Raw genomic sequence first — 20,886 nt, 5'->3', positions numbered from 1 at the left:
ATTACACATCTCTGCCCCATGCTAACCAAGTGATGCTATCGAGGTTCTTTCCCAGTGTCTGGAGGCTGTGGGGATCTGGATGGGGAAGAACAGGCTTCAGCAAAACCTTGTAAAACCAAGTGGCTGTGGGTTGTGAGCCCTCCTCTGTCAGCCCCACTGCATAGACCAGACCAGAAAATCAAATCCACAGGAAAACTAGAACTATGCTTTAATGAGATAGCCTATAACAACAGAATATTGCAGACTGATTGTGCTTCCCCGTCTCCCCACCTTCTTGTACTCTGGTAAATCAGGGAGGCATTTGCCTGAGCCATTTCTGAATATTATCTTGTTTCCCAGCCCTCTTTTCCTAGGCAATGGTTCTTGCATATTTCTGTCAAGGTCATTTCCCTTATTCTCAATATCCCGGATACAAAGAGTTTCCATTTTTACCTCTGAATGGGGAAGCACTCCCCCAGACAGAGCTAATGTGCAATTTGGGGATCCTTCTGGACTCATGACTCCTGCTTGAAGAGCAGATGGAAGCCATGGCTAGGATAGCCCTTGCACTGGTTTGCCTTGTGGTGCACCAACTATGCCCATTTTTGGACTAGGAGGCTTTACTCATGATAAATCAAACCTTAGTCCCTGTCCCCCATCCCCAGCTAGATTTCTGTAATGTGCTCTACATAGGACTGCCCTTAAAGAGTATTCAGAAGCTGCAACTGGCCTAGAATGCAGTGAGACAGGCAGTGTGAGTGTGCAGTGATTTACTAAACATCCACATAACATCTCTGCTCTGTGACCTGCAGGGGCTTCTGGATGCAATTCAAGATGTGGTTGTTGCCTATAAAGCTCTACATGGCATAGGACCAGAATTCTTATGGGACCATCTAATTGTTTCTGCTCACCCTACCGCAGCCACCAGAGTCAGCATGCTCCAGCTCCGCTCTATTAGGAAATGTCATATTGTGGGATCTAGGAGTTGTGCCTTCTCTGTCCAGGACCTGCCCTATGGAATACCCCCAGATACCTGGGGAGATGACCTCCAAAGCTTCTGGCCTTTCATAAAGTGTTAAAGACTTGGATATTCCCTCAGGCATTTGGGTTGGGAGGTGAAACCAGCCCTGTTGGATTTGTTTGTTTTGGTCTACAATGATTGAAAATGGAATGTTTTCTAGACCCCAGGCATATACAGATAGTCCTTGCTTAACAACCACAATTGGGACTGGGATTTAGGTTGCTAAGCAATGTGTTAAGCAGATCATCATGTGACTGGACACGGTTTTATGACTTTTTCACGGTGGTCATTAAGAGAATCATGTGGTCATTAAGTGAATAATTGATTTTGCTTGCCAGAAGCTGGCTGGGGAAGGTCACAAATGGTGATTGCGTGACCATGGGACGCTGCAACCATCGTAAGTATCAGCTGGTCGCCAAGCACCCGGATCATGATCATGTGACCATGGGGGCACTGTGATGGTCGTAACTTCAGGCACTGGTTGTAAGTCACTGTTTAGTGCTATCATAACTCTGAACGGTCACTAAATAAATGGTTGCTAATCAAGGACTATCTGTTTTACTATTACTTCAGATTAGTATCCAGGTTGTTTACTTTGTATATTATGCTACTCTTTTTTTTTTTTTAAATCCTCTGTACCATCCAAAGTAACTGGTGTGAGATGGATGGCTATATAAGCAGCATGCATGCATGCATGCATAAAGCGATTCAAAGATAGTATACACGTCTGATAATAACTAATTTAGAAGCATGACAAGGTAACCTATTCAAACTAGAATGAAGAACACTTTATAGAATTCCTTTCAAATCTTTTGCTTTGTACTCACTCTTTTTCTTGATTTTGTATAACACAGCTTAGGGAATACTGCGATAGGTTTGTATACAATTTTTCATTCAAAAATAAACTAATCCTATTTTAATAAATATTGTTTACAAACAATATGGATATTTTATTTAACATCTTATTTTACACAAGGGCTTCCCAAATTATTTATCTAGGGAAGACAAAGCATTTCCCAAGTTATTCCCCTTACCTTGAAATAATTATTTTTATGGATTTGGGGGGTGAGGATTCATCTTGCTATTGGTGTTTATTACCATATTAATGGTAATGGTAATAATCACAGATGCTGTTGGAAGAAAGCTAACTGGTGGGAGATGCAAGTAATTAAAGAGATTGAAACAAAAGCTGGAGAGAGAGAGAGAGAGAGAGAAACTGCAGCTAGGAAACGGATGAATACTAGCCCTATCTTCCTCTTGCTGCAGAGAATACATTTCCAGAAGCAGCTTAAAGCAAGCATATGAAAGGAGAGTGCAAATAATGAAACTAATGGCTGAAACTAAAGAGAGACAAAGAAACAAATGAGACAAGCATGCTAGCCCTACTCTCTTGTTCTCTTGCATGTGTAGATAATGCACAACTTTTTCAGCAGTGGAGTGTTTCTATTTGATAGAGACTCTCCATGTAAATGAGGAAGCAGCAAAATTAGGATCCTTACTGAATGGGAAGTCTCTGTAAATAAAGAGGCTCTTCATTGAAGATACTTATCCTCAGCATGAGAGGGGAATGAAAGTGGAGTGAGGCTAACATCCCAGTTGATAAGACTACATCTAGATGACCTCTGAACCCAATGGGATTTAGAGTCAGCCTGCATAAGTTTATGTTAGCTGCTTGAAGTCATTCTGCATGAATATATGTACTTGTGTGTTTGCTTAAGAAAGTACTGTATATTAGAGAATGGTTTGAATGTGTGTATGCAATTCTTGTTTGCATGTCTATGTGTATGTTGTGAGTGCATCTATATATACAATATATACACACTCACAGATGGGGTTAATTAATTTATATAAATTAAATGAATTAAAGCACTTTTAATCAATAGTCAATAGTAATTAATTCAATTAACATTTGTTCTATACTTTTTTTGGAGTATACAAAAACCTTTATGCATAAACCAAATGAATCACATATGTACATGTTGAACAAATCATACCCAGGATTGGTTTCAGCATGGGCTGGCAACTCAGCAGCATGCAGAATTTTTGGCAAGTTTGTAACTTTGTCTTATTTTCTTTTTTAGAAGGGATTACCTTAAATTCAAGGCAATCTTTCTTTTGGGCAAATATGGAAATTGCAAACCCAGGGAATCATTAACACTATGTCAATGCACCAAAATGTTTTTAAAAATTGGTTGTAACCCCATGCACAATTAGAAACCTGCATGTAACAAGTGTTAGTCTCTATATTATAAGCAGTGGGGAAAAAAGAAAGAAAAATACAGTATGTGTAAAATGTAGTAAGTATTTCTATTTTGAAATATGTTCTCTTTAATTTTCTTCCTCCTCATTTATAAGAAGTAGGGGAATAAAAGAGGAGACTGCTTTGCCATACAACACTCATGTGACAAATCAATTGCCTCTCAGATCATTTTCAAATATTTCATTCTATTTCCCCAAATAAATATTCCTTGATAACTGAAATGTCAAATAAAAGAAAATATTCTGCAACAGACATGCTTGTTCTTCATGAACGTTTCCTCTAAGCACAATACCTCTGAGGCGACTTGGGCCTAATTATTGCAGAAAGGAGCATGGTGAAGTTAAGATTATGCTAGACACTCTGCAGGCTTTGCAGCTCTTCACATTACAGTGGATATGGAAGGCTGTATTGTACACTCAATTCAACAGGAGAAATCCAGTCTGCTTAATTATTGTGCCTCCCTCCACATTTCTGTAAATTCATTTTACAGAAATAAATATTCTGTAAACATTTATTTCCAGAATTAATAAACACTAGTATTTATTTAATCACTTAAATATAAGCATTTAAATAAAATGTCCATGGTTGGAACTAAATTACAGTTTTACTTACAGAGCTGCACTGGCCTCTAATTTCTCACCTAATGCAATTTCAAGATGCTGTCATCAGGCCTTCATGGCACAGGACCTGGATACCTACAGGACCACCTTTTCCCAATGGCCACTATTCATTTAGTAAGCTCTGGGACGATGGGCACTTTCTGGGACCCTTCCATCCGAGAATATAATCTACAGGGACCACAGCCCAAACCTTCTCTGTCTAAACCCCTATTCTTTGGCATGGCATCCCCCTGAAATCAGATTGATTTTCCCAAAAGCTATAAAAATAACACTATTCCAGAGGGCCTTGGTCTGTAACAAGCCTCTCCTTGTATGAATATATGTACCCTGCGGTTGTTCCTCTGTGACTGGGAGTTATTTGAATTATAACCTAATATTGATGTTGTTCATTTGTTTTAACCTTGTTACTACAGAGGGGGAATGTAACCCATTCAGAATCCCTCTGGATTGAAACAGCATATAACTCCTACTAATAATACATATATTCACCCTTCAAAATAATTTCTGGCTTTATACATTATACACACAGCACTTCAGGGCAACTTGTTCATACGTTCAAACTTCTTAACATTACCAGTAAAATTAAACAATGTTCCTTTATCACACCAATTGTAAAACCAACTGAAGAGAATATACAGTGCATTCGGAACGTATTCAGACCCCCTTCACTTTTTTCAGTTTTGTTATGTTGCAGCCTGACACGACCATCGTTCAAATTCATTTTTTTCTCATTAATCTACACTCAGTACCCCATCATGACAAAGTGAAAACAGAATTTTAGAAATGTCTGTAAATTTATTAAAAAGAAAAAACTGAAATATCACATGTACTTAAGTATTCAGACCCTTTACTCAGTGCTTTGTTGAAGCACCTTTGGCAGCAATTACAGCCTCAAGTCTTTTTCAGTATGACACGACAAGCTTTGCACAGCTGGACTGGGGGAGTTTCTGCCATTCTTCTTTGCTTCTTATCAAGTTCAATCAGGTTGGATGGGGACTGTCGGTAGACAGCCATTTCCAGGTCTCTCCAGAGATGTTCAATAGGGTTCAAGTCAGGGCTCTGGCTGGGCCACTCTAGGACATTCACAGAGTTGTCCCTAAGCCATTCCTGTGTTGTCTTGGCTATGTGCTTAGGATCGTTGTGATGTTGGAAGGTGAACCTTCGGCCCAGTCTGAGGTGCTGAGCGCTGTGGAACAGGTTTTCATTGAGGGTATCTCTGTCCTTTGCTCCATTCAGCTTTCCCTCAACCCTGACCAGTCTCCCAGTCCCTGCTGCTGAAAAACACCCCCACAGCATGATGCTGCCACCACCATGCTTCACTGTTGGGATGGTATTGGGCAGGTGATGAGCGATGCCTGGTTGCCTCCAGATATAACGTTTAGAAATGAGGCCAAACAGTTCAATCTTGGTTTCATCAGACCAGAGAATCTTGTTCCTCACAGTCTGGGAGTCCTTCAAGTGCTTTTTTGCAAACTCCAAGCGGGCTTTCATGTCTTTTGCACTGAGGAGAGGTTTCCGTCTAGCTACTCTGCCAGAAAGCCCAGATTGGTGGAGGGCTGCAGTGATGGTTGTCCTTCTGGAATTTTGTCCCATCTCCACACAGGATCTCTGGAGCTCAGAGTGACCATCGGGTTCTTGGTCACCTCTCTTACTAAGGCTCTTCTCCCCCAATTGCTCAGTTTGGCCGGGCGACCAGCTCTTGGAAGAGTCCTGGTTTTGCCAAACTTCTTCCATTTGAGAATTATGGAGAACACTGTGCTCTTGGGAACCTTCAGTGCAGCAGAGATTTTTTTGTGGCCTTCCCCAGATCTGTGCCTTGCAATAATCCTGTCTCTGAGCTCTGCAGGCAGTTCCTTTGACTTCATGGCTTTTGCGCTGGTACAGTATGCATTGTCAGCTGTGAGGCCTTCTATAGAGAGGTGTGTGCCTTTCCAAGTCATGTCCAATCAATTTAATTTACCACACGTGGACTCCAATCAAGGTGCAGAAACAGCTCAGCAACGATCAAGAGAAATGGAAGGCATCTGAGCTAAATTTCAAGTGTTGTTGCAAAGGGTCTGAATACTTATGCCAATGTGATATTTCAGTTTTTCCTTTTTAATAAATTTACAGACATTTCTAAAATTCTGTCTTCACTTTGTCATTATGGTGTACTGAGTGTAGATTAATGAGAAAAGAAATGAATTTGAACGACTGTAGTATCAGGCTACAACATAATAAAATTGAAAAAAGTGAAGGGGGTCTGAATACTTTCCGAATGCACTGTATGTAGCTCAGGGTTGAACTATGGAGTCCTTGGTGTTCTCTGAACTCAGGTCACAACGCTCAGAGAGCACCAAGGACTCCACAATTTTAAAACCATTTCTCATCACATTTCTCCATGGACCATGGAGGATTTTGTTTTATAAAAACAAAGCTACAGACAAATGTCTTCTAAATAAATTATATACATATATGACTTTTGAAAAAAAATACATCAATCCTAAAATGCTTTTAAAAACAAGAAACTAAGAATGTGCTCTCGGAAAGGTAGATAGGCTCTATACAGGACTTATGCAACCTATACAAATTGCTTTCTGGTCTCCTAACAGGCTCAAGTCATAAGGAAAACATAATTCCAATTTTAGTTCAATTGAATTGGTTATCTAACTTTGTGCACAGTTCAAAACACTAATGCAGATTTCTAAAGCACTAAGTAATCATTAATAAATACCTGGATGGTTTGTGCTTGAACTTGCTTTCAGCTGAATGTATTTGTTTGAATGCTTTTAAGCAATTCCTTTTTAGGAGGAAAAATGTGAAGTAAACTATCCTTAAACTGGCAATCTATGACTTACATACTCCAGGAAGCATCTCTTCCATACATACATACCTTGTGCTCTCAGTTAAAGAACAAACATTAAGATCACCTTTACTTTTTTTGTTTGTTTGATAAAAGGCACAAATGAAGACTCTTGAGGGAATACTCTGCAATAATTAAATGTTTATTAACAAGTAAAAACTCAGCTTTTTAAATTATATAAAAAATGATCCGATTTGTTCATTTATTATTATTATTATTAAAATTATGTTTTGGTAGAATGATTATATATTCTAAATAAAGTAACACTTTCAGGCCTTAGAATTTGAAATTACAAATAAATATAAATAAATATTCTGTAAAATTGCATCTTTAAATATTTACCTCTCCCATTCCCCGAGATTCTAATGCAAGAGCTTGAAACTCATGATTCATTTCATCCACAGAGCGAACCTACAGAAGAGAGGGGAAAAAATAAATAAAAACAGAATACGGACTGATTTTACATGAAATGTTATGCAATACCAGATTGCACAGAACTGCAGTGCAGGTGATACTACTAAATTATTTTATTTTCAAGCAATACTACATAGCCTTGACTAATTGTTCTCATTATCATTTATTTTTATAAAAACATTTCTTATTAATTATATTATTTGTAACAGTCTTCAGAATAAATATTAAACTTTCTGAATAAATATTTGCCACATTCAAATGTTAAGGCATTAAAATATAATACAAACTCCAAATACAGAACATTAAATGAGTTTGGACAGGAAACTTCTACATAAATAAAAACAGCACAACTGAAAAACTGAGCCAACCATTTTAACAAATAACATTTCAAGGATATCTATTCATTTTGAGATAATACATGCTATTTCATTATCTTTTGTATTTAATGTAAAGATGTAATCTTTATACAAAAGAACTTTCTCCTGCCCCTTGCACACTCCCAAATTCTGTTCCTGGTTTTTATCCAGTCCATATGTTCCCCACACAGGAAATAAAACTTGTCAAACAAGGAAGACAGAATTCTGTTCTTTGCTGGTTCCACCCATTCCTTACTAATTATTTCAGAGAAAAAAAATCAGGAAGAAGCAATCCCCAGTCTGGCACCTCTCTGATCTTTTTAGTAATGTAAGCAGTAGCACTCTGCCAACTTTTTGACTTTCATATTGTAGGCATCTGAGTTGAACAGCCTCTGGAACCTCACACAGCTAATCTTTTCTGAGAAGCAGCCTTTGGCCCATTTGCTTGACTCCTTAGACCTTGCATTGGTGCACTGTGTCTGTGAAGGGCTTTCTTTTCCATTTAAGGCATCAAAACTGAGTTTGGACAGGAGCTCTTATTACTCCTGTTCTCCTCTTGTTGGCTCCTTCTCTATCTCTCTTCCCTTTCCCTTCTCTGGAGGATCTCCTATGACTATTCTGTCATGTTAGCAAGAGGACCCTAAGGTCTTTAGATAAGAAAAAGGAACAGTGATGGTTGGTGGCTCCTCAGACCTAAATGCACTCTGATTTGCTTTGGACCAGTCCAACAACTGATTCAGCACTGAGAGCTCTACCCACAATGCTGTTTTGCTTGGCATTTGGGAGATTGCAGATTGTATCCACCCTAGTGTATGCCATTAACTCCACTGGGAACTGCTCTTTCCCATAATTTTGAGCTGTCCATTAGGCCTAACTAGCCCCAAGTGTGCCTCAGCCATAGCCAAGCCCACATCCTTTGCAAGCAACATCTCTAATTCAGTGCTTTTATCTTACTACTTGACATATCAGCAAAGAGGGGTGGGGGGAGGTCCACTTACATGTCCTAGTTAAGAAGCTGCAGGAGGCTTTCTGTTGCATACAACTTGAATTTCTACCACCACCCACTAGCCAGCACTGGATGGGACATTACCTGGAAACTGGATCTACATCCATCTGCCAGCTTCTGTGGAAGAGGGGAGGTCCATCAAAGGGCACCACAACTGAAGCCAACTGCATTACTCAACTGGTTACTTAAGCTGTCTGTGCTTCTCTGCAGTCAGGCCCAAAAGTATTGAGCCTTATAATTCTCTGTTGCTTGTGATGGGAGGGAAAGTAGGTCTACTGCAGCTAGTGCTACCCCCCAGTCAATATGCTTGACTCTGGAAGGAGGCACACAGGAGATGGTAGCAGACTAAACACACAAAAATTGGAGGGGGCATCAGCCTCTCTGCCTGTTGCTCACTTGGTTGAGGGGGGAAGACAGATCTCCAACAGATTCTCTTGGTCTGATTGCAGCTAACATAGCTACTTTCCATCAATTCGCTCCACATGGCTGGAGACAAAGGAGCAGAGAGTACTGATGCTGAAACTGTCTGCTTGCCACTTCTTGCATTGCGCTTCCAAAAAGGCCTATTTTCCCTCCTCCCCTCTCTTTTTTTTTTCTTTTTAAATCCCTAGGCCTGAAAATGGAACCAAGGGGAGAAAGCCTTTCTTCTTCTGCAGAAGGCAGAACTAAGATTGAGAAGGTGTTAGCTGTCACCAGATGGCAAAGAACATTAAGCTCTGCCTTCTAGCTAGAAAAGGTGAAGTTAAATCTTTCCTATTGGCTCCTTCTTCTGGTGACCAAGAAGAGCTATTTTTTTTCCTGTAGAATTCTTTGATATAAGCCAGAATTCATTCTTTCTTCAAGCTGTCCAGATCCCAAGGCAGCAAAATATCCCCAATCCATGACATTATCACCTTCACGCTTGACAATTAGTATGAAGTTCCTATTGTATTCTCTGATTAGGCAAACATTTTAAACACTTTAAAAGGATTTTTTCTGCATATTATTTAATTAGAACACTTTTTGAAATAACTTAATATTGAACTATAAAGACTTTGAGGTTTACTTCATATTACAAGACTAAACAGTACTTCCCTGTTAGAAATTGTGTTGTCACCCACACAAACCTTAAAATGAACGCAGTGACAGTGCTGAAATAAAAGGGGGGGATTATTTTGACATCACTCAGTTATAGTTATCAGTTTAGAAAAAAAAATAACTAGGAAGACTAAAATGGAAACCCAGATTTGAGACCAAGTCCCTATAAATGGAACTATAGAGTAAAAACAAGTAAGATTAAGCTACAATTAATCCAAATTCCCTATCATGAACAGGCAGGGGCTTTGATATTTTAACTTAAAATGAAAAACTCATAAATGAAAATCTTTAACAATGGTTTCCATTTATCACTATGACTTTGTGACTAGTATGCTTCTCCAGGTTCTCTTCTATTCAGAACTGCATTAATCTGTTCAAAATAACTTAATGATTCAAATACAAAACTAAACAAATAGGCACAGAACCAAATGATATGCGGTGCATATAAATCTTGTTAATATATTTCTACTGTAAGAGTAGTCAGCAACAAGACACCCACAATTTCTTAACCTTAAAAAAGTTGCCTAATTTTAAAATGTTGGAAATGGTCATACTCTCATAATGTCACCAAATCCTACAAAAATTCAGCTATTTTTAATTTTTATTCTGTTTTAAATGAGTGTGCAAGCTTAGGACAAAACAGTTCCAGTTTAAAAAACTCTGTCAGAATGCTTCAAAGGAGTTGCATCCTCACAGAATGAAAGTTGAACCATTTTAAGTGTTCTGTCCTAGGGCATAATGAGAATTTGAAACAAACCTTTGCTCCATCAATTTTTGTCACAGGTCCACAAAAACATCACTTGGAACTCAGGCCATCTGCACACTTCAATTTTTTGGCTTCTGTGAGATTGCACATGGTTCAATCTGTCTGAAAAAAAAGTGCTGTCTTCTGTGTTAATATTCAACAAACTCTTAAAATTCAAAACTCTAGCATAGTTGACATATCTGAAACATTCAAAGTATGCTTCAAGTTTATGAAATGTGGGAATGGACATAAACAGGCAGCTGAGATACTCCATAGATGAAATTATGTTATGTTATAATACCTAAAGATACTACAGAAGGAAAAATATGTTGGTATAATTGTTGTGCCAATGAAAACATGAAACATGACAGAACTACAGTACAGGTGTCTATAGAGGATCACACTTATAGCACTACCTGTATTCTCTCAGATTCTTCCATTTCAGTAAGACAATCTCATACCAATTAGAGAATTAGCACAAGACAAATCCACAAATTCCATGGATATGGAAAAATAATTACAAAGTTATTGTCCCAATAGGGACGTACAAAACTCAGTAATTCAAGAACAGCCTGAAACATAATAGATCCTCCTCTAGACCATGCTGTGCTTAAAGACAGTTTCCAGAGTTCTCCAGAATGCTGCTTTCCTGAATCAGTGAGTTTCACACATCCCTATGCCCCAAAGAATCAGAACATTGTAATTCAGCATCCAAAAGCAATGTACTACCAGTCATATTAAAGCCTGGGCATGGAATCCGCAATTCAGATAATAGGGCAATCTCCACAGACTGTTATTCTGGACTCACAGTCAGATATATGTGAGAAAAAACTCTAGTGATGGAAGCAATGAAAGTTACTTTGCAATTGACAAAATCTAAACTCAAAACATACAAAGGAACTCAACTACTAAATGCTATGAGGCATTCCCTTCCTAGAATTCTAAGCACCAATCTCTGGGACTTCATATACATCCAACCAATAATCTACATTCTATAAGTGGAGATAGGATGGGGGTGGGGGTGAAAACAGAATGTTCTAGATAGAAAAACAAGGAAAAAAGTGCTATAAATATTTAAAAGTGCTAGAATTACCCTCTGTTCTCAAGCCCTTCACCCATATATGAATATCACCTTTTCTCCAAACAATATTATTTTAAAATTCCTACCCTCATTAGAAGAAACCATTATCTTTCAAACACAAGAGAAGTATTTCAACATAGGTGGGCTTTCTGGTGGCAAAAGTCAGATCTTTCACTCTAATAATTACAACTGCAGGCTCAATATTCATGACACTTATTTGCTTTGCAGCATCAAAGCCAGGATGTAAGAAATAGACCAATCTATAATTTAACTGCATGCCACTATCAACTCTGCCAACAGGAAGGGTACATGGCTGAATCTACTACAGGCTTTAATATTGGCAATGAACGTTGGTGACATCATTCACTCTCCTCTAATTTCTTGACCAAAAAATAATCCACTGTGCATTCAGGAACCATGCAACTGAACACTGTTCTTTATTCAGTTTATATTTTGCTCTTCATAGACAGCTCTCTACAGTAACATGAGCTATAGCACAATTCCATATAGAACAGAAAGGCCCACTCTGTGATTAAGAAGTTTCCAGAAGGGCTCTTTCTACAATTCACATGACTGTAGCATACATGATTAGATCTTGAGGCTGAAAAACATATGCCTGGCATTTATATGTTTGTCACATGCGAGCACATGGAAACTGTCTTCTGATATTTGCAGTATGGATTTCAGTCCAATGAGGCTTTTTTTTTTTTGCCTCTGATATCAATAATACTGATCAAGCAAGTAAGGTATTGAAAGTTGTTTGTCCACATGCAGTGTTCTTTGCCTGTTCAAGTCTCCTGTCCTTCACAAGATTTATTTTCTCTTCCAAACTAATCCTGAGCAGGGACATACATTTTCTCTGTGGGAATTCCAGTCAAAAAAAGCTACATGAGTCTCCTTCATTTCATTTGTGCACCATGATAAAAAACAAAGCTAGCAAGTGTATGGATGGTAAAAGAAGACATAAACCAATGTCCAGTGTTTTTTTCTGGACTAGCACTGGTAGGGTCAATCTTGGCTCAGTCACAGGCATTGTTATATCACTATAAGGAAAAAGGGACCCCACTGCCACCAAAACACTATCTCTTTCTATGTCTTGAATAATATAGGGATGCAGTAACTGAAAAGATGTGATTAATGTGAATACTGGCTATAAGGGCACTTATAGTCAGTGGGGTTTTTTTTAGCAGAGTGCTTTCTTCCCTCCAGTCCCAGGCTTAGTACACAGAAAATATCACAGCTATTGAAGCCCTGCCATTTTTTATTCCCATGAATTGTGTAAAGGAGTGCTTCTTGAAAATATCTTTCAACACAGACTAGAATGTAAAATTATTGTGAATACAGGATAGCGTCTCCCCTTCCATTCTATCCCCTAAGAGCCAGAATAGCACTAGAACAGAATGTGTGTGTGGGGGGCATTAATTGGAGATATCTTTTCAAATGCTACTCTACACAGAACTCTATATAGAAGGCAGAGGTGGCTGACTCTCAATATTTGTCGTTCTGGATTCAATCCATAAAAAGTGTTTTTGTTTTTTTACCAGTATGAAGTTTTAAGATACTGAACCACGAAGAATCTCCAAACTAACTTAGTGTTTTCTGACATAGGCAAACGCTATAGGTTTCTGTGTGAACAAATGCATATGTTTATATATCCTGTCCCACTGGCTTGTATCTGCAACAACAAAAATTCTAGATTCTTCAATAAAATGTACGATAAAATGCATTGTTCAAACTAATCATTTTTAAATAGTTTGAACTGCCCTATTCAATATATAATGAAAAGTGATATACATCAAGAGTTCTGTAAAACGTTTTTTCTTCTGGTTGCAACATTAACTAAAATCACATTTATCCTAATCTGCCTCATATTTATCTTACTAAACTATTTACTATGTTAAAGACAAAGAAGGAAAATACTATTCAGAACTACATTTATCCAAACTTTTAAACAAATGCTAGTTGCTTGTTTTATTGTTTCTCTATCACACAGTAAGATTTAAGTTACATGACTTTAAAATTGCACAGTATCTGCTTATCTGCTCATCCCATGACTTTATGCATCACAAATATATTAGAATATCTTACTTTTTAACCAAGGCACATTTCAAAGACTTTCTCTACTGAGCAGCTTGTCTTACACACTAAAAACTACTGGTACGGTATCCCCACACTACTTCCTGTTTGTTGACCTTTCTTGTATCATTTATAATGTCTGACTGCTCTTCCCAGAGATTTTCCCCACAGGCACCAAAACAAACTCTTCTTACACATTTCACTTAACTTCAGCTTTAAAAAAAATCTAAATGAATTGGTGTTTCAACTACAGGTAACACTACAATTGATATATTTGCACAACATACTGAACTACAATCACTAGCCAACCACATTTTAGCCTAGCATGTTCTGTGAACCTAACTGATGAAGTCATCTTATAGTTCAAATATTACCATACAAATACAGAAAATGGGGCTAAGTAGATCACGGCTAAATTAACAGCTGAAGTGTCTTTTTGAACCAAGCTCAGTTTACTGTGTATTTTCTTCCCAATAATTATTATTTATTCTATAAAGAAGCATCTCCAATGGATCATTTATAATTCAAAGTGGCAAAGAAACCACACAAGGAAATCTCTATTTGGAACTAGGATTATTACAACAGACCCTTAAAATATTGAGGCAGTCCCTTTCACAATTCTTCTAGTAGAAGAGAATAATTTCACTGATTTTCTCTCCACTTCAAGTACTGTTTCCTTTCCATGCATTCATTCACCCTTTCTCAGATTAACAACAGACTAGAATGAAAGCAAGCGATCAATTACCATACAGTTTCTATGGTAAAAGACCCATGTTAAGACTCTAACATTTTAGCACTCCAATGTACCACTTGCAGAAGAAGCCTGAGTATGCTGAGACAAATCCTGCCGCCGAAACAAAGAAAATAAGTACTTATCCACGACCAATCCACTGTATCTCCAGAACCCCATTCCTCCTTCCAGTCGGTCGATTCCCCACCAAAGAATAGGCCCTCACACACTCCCTTCTGCAAATGATGTCCGCTCGGCTCAACCCCCGCCCCTGCGGTTGCCCCACACATCCCTCACAGACTTCGTGGAAAGACCAGAAGGTTGGAAGAATTGAAGTGCACCTCCCAACTAAAACATCCCAATTCCCTCCCAAATGGTCCCGTCACACTCCTTCCATTAAAAAGATCGCCACCCACTTCCAAAATTATCTCTTCTGTTTATACGCGAGCCGCGTCCAAACCCTCTTCGACTCCTTGCATGAACGCAAGAACAATGAGACAGAAACGGAAACAAACCCACCCGGTCAAACGTCCCCACTAGCACCATACTGGCTCGTTCCAACCACCACACCCACACGGACGGTCTCCTTTCTTCTCTCGGCTCGCCCCCCACCCCCCTTACATGGCTTCCTCCTCGCTTCGGCCAGCCCGGGCCTGCCTAACAGGCCTACTTCCCCGCAACACAAAGGAGGAGGGGGGAGGCGAGGCTGCGACGTGCGCGCAACCACCAGCCAGGCCCTGGGCAGCTGCAGCCGCTCTTTCCCCGGGACCGAAACAAAAGAACGTGGGTGAACTGCTGTGTGGGACGGGAAAGGCGCGGGGGGGGTTACCCTTTCGCTCCTCCCTCGCGCGCTGCCCCTCCGTTCCATCCGCTCCCTCCCACGGCCGGATACTCACGGGCTGGGGTGAGCGGGCAGCGCTGTTTGTTGTAACGGACACGGAAAGGAGGGGGCTCCCTCTTCCTCCCGGAAGACTCTTGCCGATAACGACCCAATTGCCCCCTCCCTGCCACCCTTGCCTTCCTGCCACCGCCCCTCCCCCTCCTCCTCCTCCACCACCTCCACCTCTGCCGCCGCCACCGTCGTTGTCAGCGTGAAGAAAGCTCACAACATGGCGAGTGAAAGACAGAAAGAGAGGGACGGACATACACAGCGGTGGCAGCGGCAGCTACCCACTACCACGCATGCGCGCTGCCGACCCATCGGCGAACGCCGGCACAAGGAGGTAGGATGGTTGACTTGACAGCGTGCGCGCGTGTGGACGCGTGCGTCCCAGCGCACTTCTCTGAAGCGTGCGGCGCTAGCTTCGCGTCCGCTTTGCGCGTGCGTACGAGGAACATCGACGGGGAGGAGGGGAACACCCAAACAAAGCCGATACCCGTAAACCAAAGAGTCTAGGTCGTCATGGTATAGTAGAAAGACTTCCGGCCCTTGATTGCAGTCGGTTTAAAGTGAGATGCCGTTGCAAGGAAAAGGGCGTGAAAACTCAAAGCTGCACAAACGTAAAGGCGCCTTTTAGTCAAGTGTTCTGAAATAACTGCACCTTTCTTCAGAACAGGCACACAAGATTGCTGTGTAGTGTTCGTCTTGAACACCTGTCAAGGGCCACACTTCATCAGGAGTCCACAGTCAAGGTTTCCTGCAATACACTGGGTGTTCTTCCTATTTGTTCTTGTGACATATTCATTTATTTCTCACTCACCCCCATCTTAGAATCATGGCATTTTATAATCATCTGAGCGCAGTTTACAAGAAAAGAATGAAAATACAAAAGCAATTCATTGACTGATTGATTGCTTATGTGCCATCAAGTTGGAGTTGATTCATCGCCACCACAAAAATGTACCGTCTCCAGGATGTTCTGGCCCTTCAGGTCTTCCAACAGTGCAACCATTGCTGCCGTAATCCAATCTATCCACCTTGCTACTGGTCATCCTCTTCTCTTCCCTTAGACCTTTTCTAGCATTACAGACTTCTCAAAGGAACTAGGTCTTTGCATGATGTGTGAAAATGATAAATTGAGCCTGGCATTTGTTCCCCAAGTGAGAACTCTGGGCTGATTCGTTCAATGATTCATTTGTTTGTTTGTTTTGGTATCCATGGTATACTCATCATCTCCAACAACAAAGTTCAAAAGTGGCAATAATTTGTCTATCCTGCTTCTTCAAAGTCCAATTTTCACTTCCAAAGAGTGTTACAGGGAAAACAACTGTGCGCACAGTTCTGATCTTTTTATGTATAGACATGCCATGGTATCTGAATACCTTTTCCAAGGCTTTTATTGCTACTCTACCAAGTGCTAGTCTGAATCTTTTTTAAAATTCTGGTTCCTTTACTATTGATTATGTGACATGAAGTTGATGTCAACACTTAGAGACCACAAAAATAGATTTTCTCCAGAAGGATCTGTTCCCAATGTGGTCCTTCAGGTCTTTTAACAGTGCGCCCATTGCCATTATAATTGAATCTATCCACTTTGCTGCTGGTAGTCTTCTTCCTCTCTTTCCTTCCACCTTTCTCACTATTATAGATTTTTCCAGAGAGCGAATTCTTTGCATTTGTTCTGACATCCAAGTTTGCTTTCTTCTGTTTCTTGGTCTTTGGCAATCTCCTTTTACATTCATCTTTAGCAACTTCTTTGATTTCATTCCACAGTTCCTCTGGTTCCCTATCAATGAAGGTCAGGGCTTCAAACAATTCTTTAGAGTCTTCTTGAAAATGGTAGATATATGCTCAAGATAATAAAAACAATGTAGAAAAAAAATGCAGTGAAAATAAATCATATATGGGGAATCAGAATTGATGTACAGTTACAGTCTACCACATAGTTATGACTTGCAGAAACATTGATACAGTAGTTAGACTGAAGTCAAATTTGGATGGATAAAGTCCATATGTTAAGACAGTGTTTCTCAACCTCAGCAACTTTAAACTGTGTGGACTTCAACTTCCAGAATTCCCCAGCCAGCCTGACTGGGGAATTCTGGAAGTTGAAGTCCACAAGCTTAAAATGGCTGAGGTTGAGAAACACTGTGTGAAGGGACTGAATTTATCAAAATCAACTTCTCCCCCCCCCCCCGTAGATATGCTAATGTAGTGCTTTGTTTCATCAAATCCATCTGGATATCTTAGAAGGTGCAGAGGCAACAACTTTCTTTGTTTTGTGTTAGCAAGACTTACTAGGAAGTACTGTATACTACTTCTGAACATACAGGCTCCACTTAGTTCTCACAAAGGAGGGATTTTTATGAGTGGTGAAAATAGTACAGGCTGAGGGAACTGTGACAGTGGGCTACAAAAAACTTGTAGCACAGTTTTGGAAATAAATTGTTATTTTTTCCATATAGCAAGAGTATGTAACTTTTATTGGACTGGCTTTTGGGAAGCATGCTGCACAGCTGAAGAGTAAAGAGGCATATGGGCACAAGGGTAATTTAATTTAATAGTTGAAATATATTTAAATTATATTTAGTTTTTCATTTAACTGTTAAGATAAAATTATAGAATTACAGTTCTTTATGGTTGCCTCCTGTGTCTGTCATATTAAAAGTTACCATTAATTCTAACCTGCTTTGCTAATTGTAAACTGCTTTGAGATTTTTTTTTTTTAACAGGAAGTAGCATAGAATTTTTTAAAATAAATAAATAAAATGGCCAGCGGCTTTTGGAGGGATTCTGGGCACTGCACTCAAAACTTTGGGAGACATGTAGCCCCTGATGTCAAAAATTATCCTGGTCACAGCCAAGGTGATAATTTATCTCTGTTCACTTGGTGAAGCTATAGAGTTGCAATCCGAAGCTCCCTTCAAAGCCTATGATTAACAACTTGTGGAAGTTGTGGCCACCAAATTGTAATTTTTATAGTGGCAGAAAAAACACTTTATATTTACAGAGGAAGGCAGGCAGGCAGGCAGGCAGGCAGGAAGGAAGGAGATTGATTGTCTGGCCCTCCCATTGCTTTCTCCTGGTTATGCCCAATAAACTTTCCAAAGCCCAGCTGTGCAGTCCAGCTATAGAGGAATTACTTTTGATTTATTTACAAGCAGAACCAGGGTTGGCAGGACAGTGCAAATCCTAAATTATGTCCCATGTATGCATTATTATGCAATTTTACATTCTAAAGATAACAGCTACTCCTTCCCTGTCCAAACATGAATAATTATGCCCTAGAAGTGGCAAGATAGCAATACAAATAATATTGGATTTTCCAGACCAATGAGCAAACAGTGTTCCCAACCCATTAAAAAAAAAAAAGAATCCTTGCATCTTAAAAACAACTCTGTCAGGCTGGTTGTGCAGCAGTACTTGAATCCTCAGATGCATGTTCTATAAAAGCTCCTTTGAACAATTTAAAGGAATATCAATGGTCAGGCTTTTTTAAAAAAATGCTGCAGTAATTGCTTTAGCATCTTTTGGCTCAGATGATCTTATTAACTATCATAATTGGCTTTATTTCCCTATTACAGGTATAAGTCTCAGGCCTCTACTTTATATGTCATTATTGGTCCAAAAAGTGTTACATTTTTTCTTTAATTATAATTAATCTTCTTTAGTTTTATTTCCTTAAGTGTTACCATTTACTTGTTTGAACAGTTGTGAGTGGCAGCCATGGATCTGGTGACTGCAGCAGGGGTCTAACCAGTTAAGGTCTGAGGAGTAGCACCACTGGACATTACTTTGAAAAAAAATGAATAAATAGGGACCCACTCAATGCCCTGTAGATGGAAGGGGTAACCAAAGTCTTGGGAAATATTAATTCTTTTCCCAGAATATAGTTAAAGTGCAGTGCCCCTATCCTTGAGTCAGGAAAAAATTGTACCAGCATAAATTTGTTGTCTCCATTACCAATTTCTAGCCTACCTCTGTTGGAAAAAGTTCATCATCCCTGAGTTTAATTCTTCCTTTTTTTGTTAACATGTTGCTTGGAACCTTAATCCATCATGACTAATGTCCACTTTTTGAATAGCTGTCTTCTACCTATAGGTAGTCCTCGCTTACAGCTACCTTGTTTAGCAACCATTTGAAGTTACAGCGGTTGAAAAAAAGCAGCTTTGTGACTAATCGTCACATTTACAGCCATCACAGCGTCCCGTGATCACATGATTGCCATTTCGGCTCTTTGCAACCAGTGTACATTTATAACTGTTGCAGCATCCCATGGTCACATGATCACCATTTGCGAATTTCCTGACTGGCTTCCAACAAGCAGAATTAATGGAGAACATGGAAGTGAAATCGCAAGTCATATTCACATGATGTCTCACTTAACAACCACGGTGATTCGCTTAATGATGGAAGCAGAAGTGATGGTGTAAGTCTGGTGCAGTCATTTGATTTTTCATTTAGCAACCATGGCACTTAGTGATGGAGTTGCTGGTCCCAATTGTGGTCAGTAAGTGAGGACTACCTGTAACTGTTACCGACTTCTCTGATTCTGAGGCTGTCACACACTTGTGAGGGATGAGTTAGACTCAGTAGAGATGGCTGTTGATTCAGACACCAAGGAGTCAATCCCTGACCTTGGGAGAGTGCCAAGCCATAAATCATGTGATTTATTGCTCTGTGAATGAACTTACAGCTTGACTTTTGGACTGGCTTTTAGAAATTTCTCTGATTTTGGCCCCATAGCTTGTTCTCAGATGAGCTGGCTTTTCAGCCTACAATTACTCCCAGTGAGCTTGCACTACTAATGTATCAGGTTTTTATTTTTTTTATTTTTAATATTTTTATTCATGTATTTATTATGATCTACTTCCACTGATTAGTGCTATCTTAGTATGTTTTAATTGCCACTATTTTCAGTGTTTTAAATTTTTATTTCTGTCGTATGCTGCTTAAAGCTGTTTTGAAGTACAGCAGCATAGAGATTCCGGTAATAAATATAAACAAATAAATAATTTGTGTGGCAAAAACTCTGACTTGTTTTATTCAAATCTTTGTCTAATTTGGGTAAGAATAAAAGGGGAAAAAGAAACAAAAGTGATACATTGTGGAAGTTTATTTGTAAGCCACCTGGGTAGGCAGAAGATGCAGATGAAGTCTTTATAAAGATAAATAGTCTTTCAAAGAGGTATGCAATATTCAGAAATCTACTAGAATCTAACTTCAGAGGTGAATATGTGTAGCTCAGGGTTGAACTGTGGAGTCCTTGGGGTTCTCTGAGTTTGGTTCTTTTCTTGCAAACGTTTCATTACCCGGCTAGGTAACATCTTCAGTGCTAAAACCCCCACCCTTACCAGCACTGGCAAGGCAGGCCACAGCACATAAATAGAGACCAAACCCCATCCCATTTTAGCATTGAAGATGTTACCTAGCCAGGTACCAAGTTCAGAGAACCCCAAGGACTCCACAGAATCTAATTTTGCCAAGAGTCAGAGGTCTAGCAGATTCTTGTTCCTTTCTCACTGACATCATTTATCAGAAGGTGGAAGAAAAACAGGGGGGTCTGCTATACTGGACCTAGGCCTTGCCAACAGGGAGGAATTAGTTGAAGAAGTGAAGGTTACTGACACCTTGGTGGAAAGTAATCATGTTATCCTCGAATGTGTGATCTCCAGAGGAGGAGGAAGTGGGAAGAGTCAGACCTCATATAGGACTTCAGAATAGCCAATTCTGATGAACTCTTGTGGCAAAGTAGGTTGTATCCAATGGCCTGAAACCCTGAAGGAAAAAAGTGTCTGG

The 20,886-nt window shown here is 39.6% G+C and overlaps 2 protein-coding genes across 17 annotated transcripts in view; one reads left to right on the top strand and one right to left on the bottom strand.

Annotated features, from left to right (window-relative positions):
- The window catches only part of PUM2 (pumilio RNA binding family member 2), an 81,892-nt gene extending 66,488 nt beyond the window's left edge, over window positions 1–15,404 (bottom strand). For 5 of the 15 annotated variants that reach the window (XM_025163781.2, XM_025163780.2, XM_025163782.2 and 2 more), the window contains exons 1-2: window positions 15,104–15,254; window positions 7,065–7,133 (exon numbers count right to left, since the gene is read on the bottom strand). In XM_025163781.2, coding sequence (XP_025019549.2) covers window positions 7,065–7,115 — 51 coding nt within the window. In that variant the 5' untranslated portion in view covers window positions 7,116–7,133; window positions 15,104–15,254. Of the gene's footprint in view, window positions 1–7,064; window positions 7,134–8,582; window positions 8,602–10,332; window positions 10,444–14,726; window positions 14,984–15,036; window positions 15,056–15,103 lie in introns of those variants that run through there. The other 10 variants (XM_007423746.4, XM_025163790.2, XM_025163793.2 and 7 more) reach the window with 6 other exon arrangements.
- The window catches only part of LOC103058999 (b(0,+)-type amino acid transporter 1-like), a 50,322-nt gene continuing 44,730 nt past the window's right edge, over window positions 15,295–20,886 (top strand). For both annotated transcript variants that reach the window (XR_003084209.2, XM_088135727.1), the window contains exon 1: window positions 15,295–15,430. Coding sequence is in view for 1 of the 2 variants with exons in the window: in XM_088135727.1 (XP_087991853.1) it covers window positions 15,390–15,430 (41 nt within the window). In the remaining variant the exon portion in view is untranslated. The remainder of the gene's footprint in view (window positions 15,431–20,886) is intronic.

The sequence above is a fragment of the Python bivittatus genome, unplaced genomic scaffold (assembly GCF_059951505.1).
Source record: "Python bivittatus isolate LINGU-HERP-01145 unplaced genomic scaffold, Pbiv_v1 ctg000020_np1212, whole genome shotgun sequence".
Taxonomy (NCBI): Eukaryota; Metazoa; Chordata; class Lepidosauria; order Squamata; family Pythonidae; genus Python; species Python bivittatus.
The sequence above is the reverse complement of the archived record's forward strand: the minus strand, read 5'-3'. Positions and strand labels throughout refer to the sequence as shown.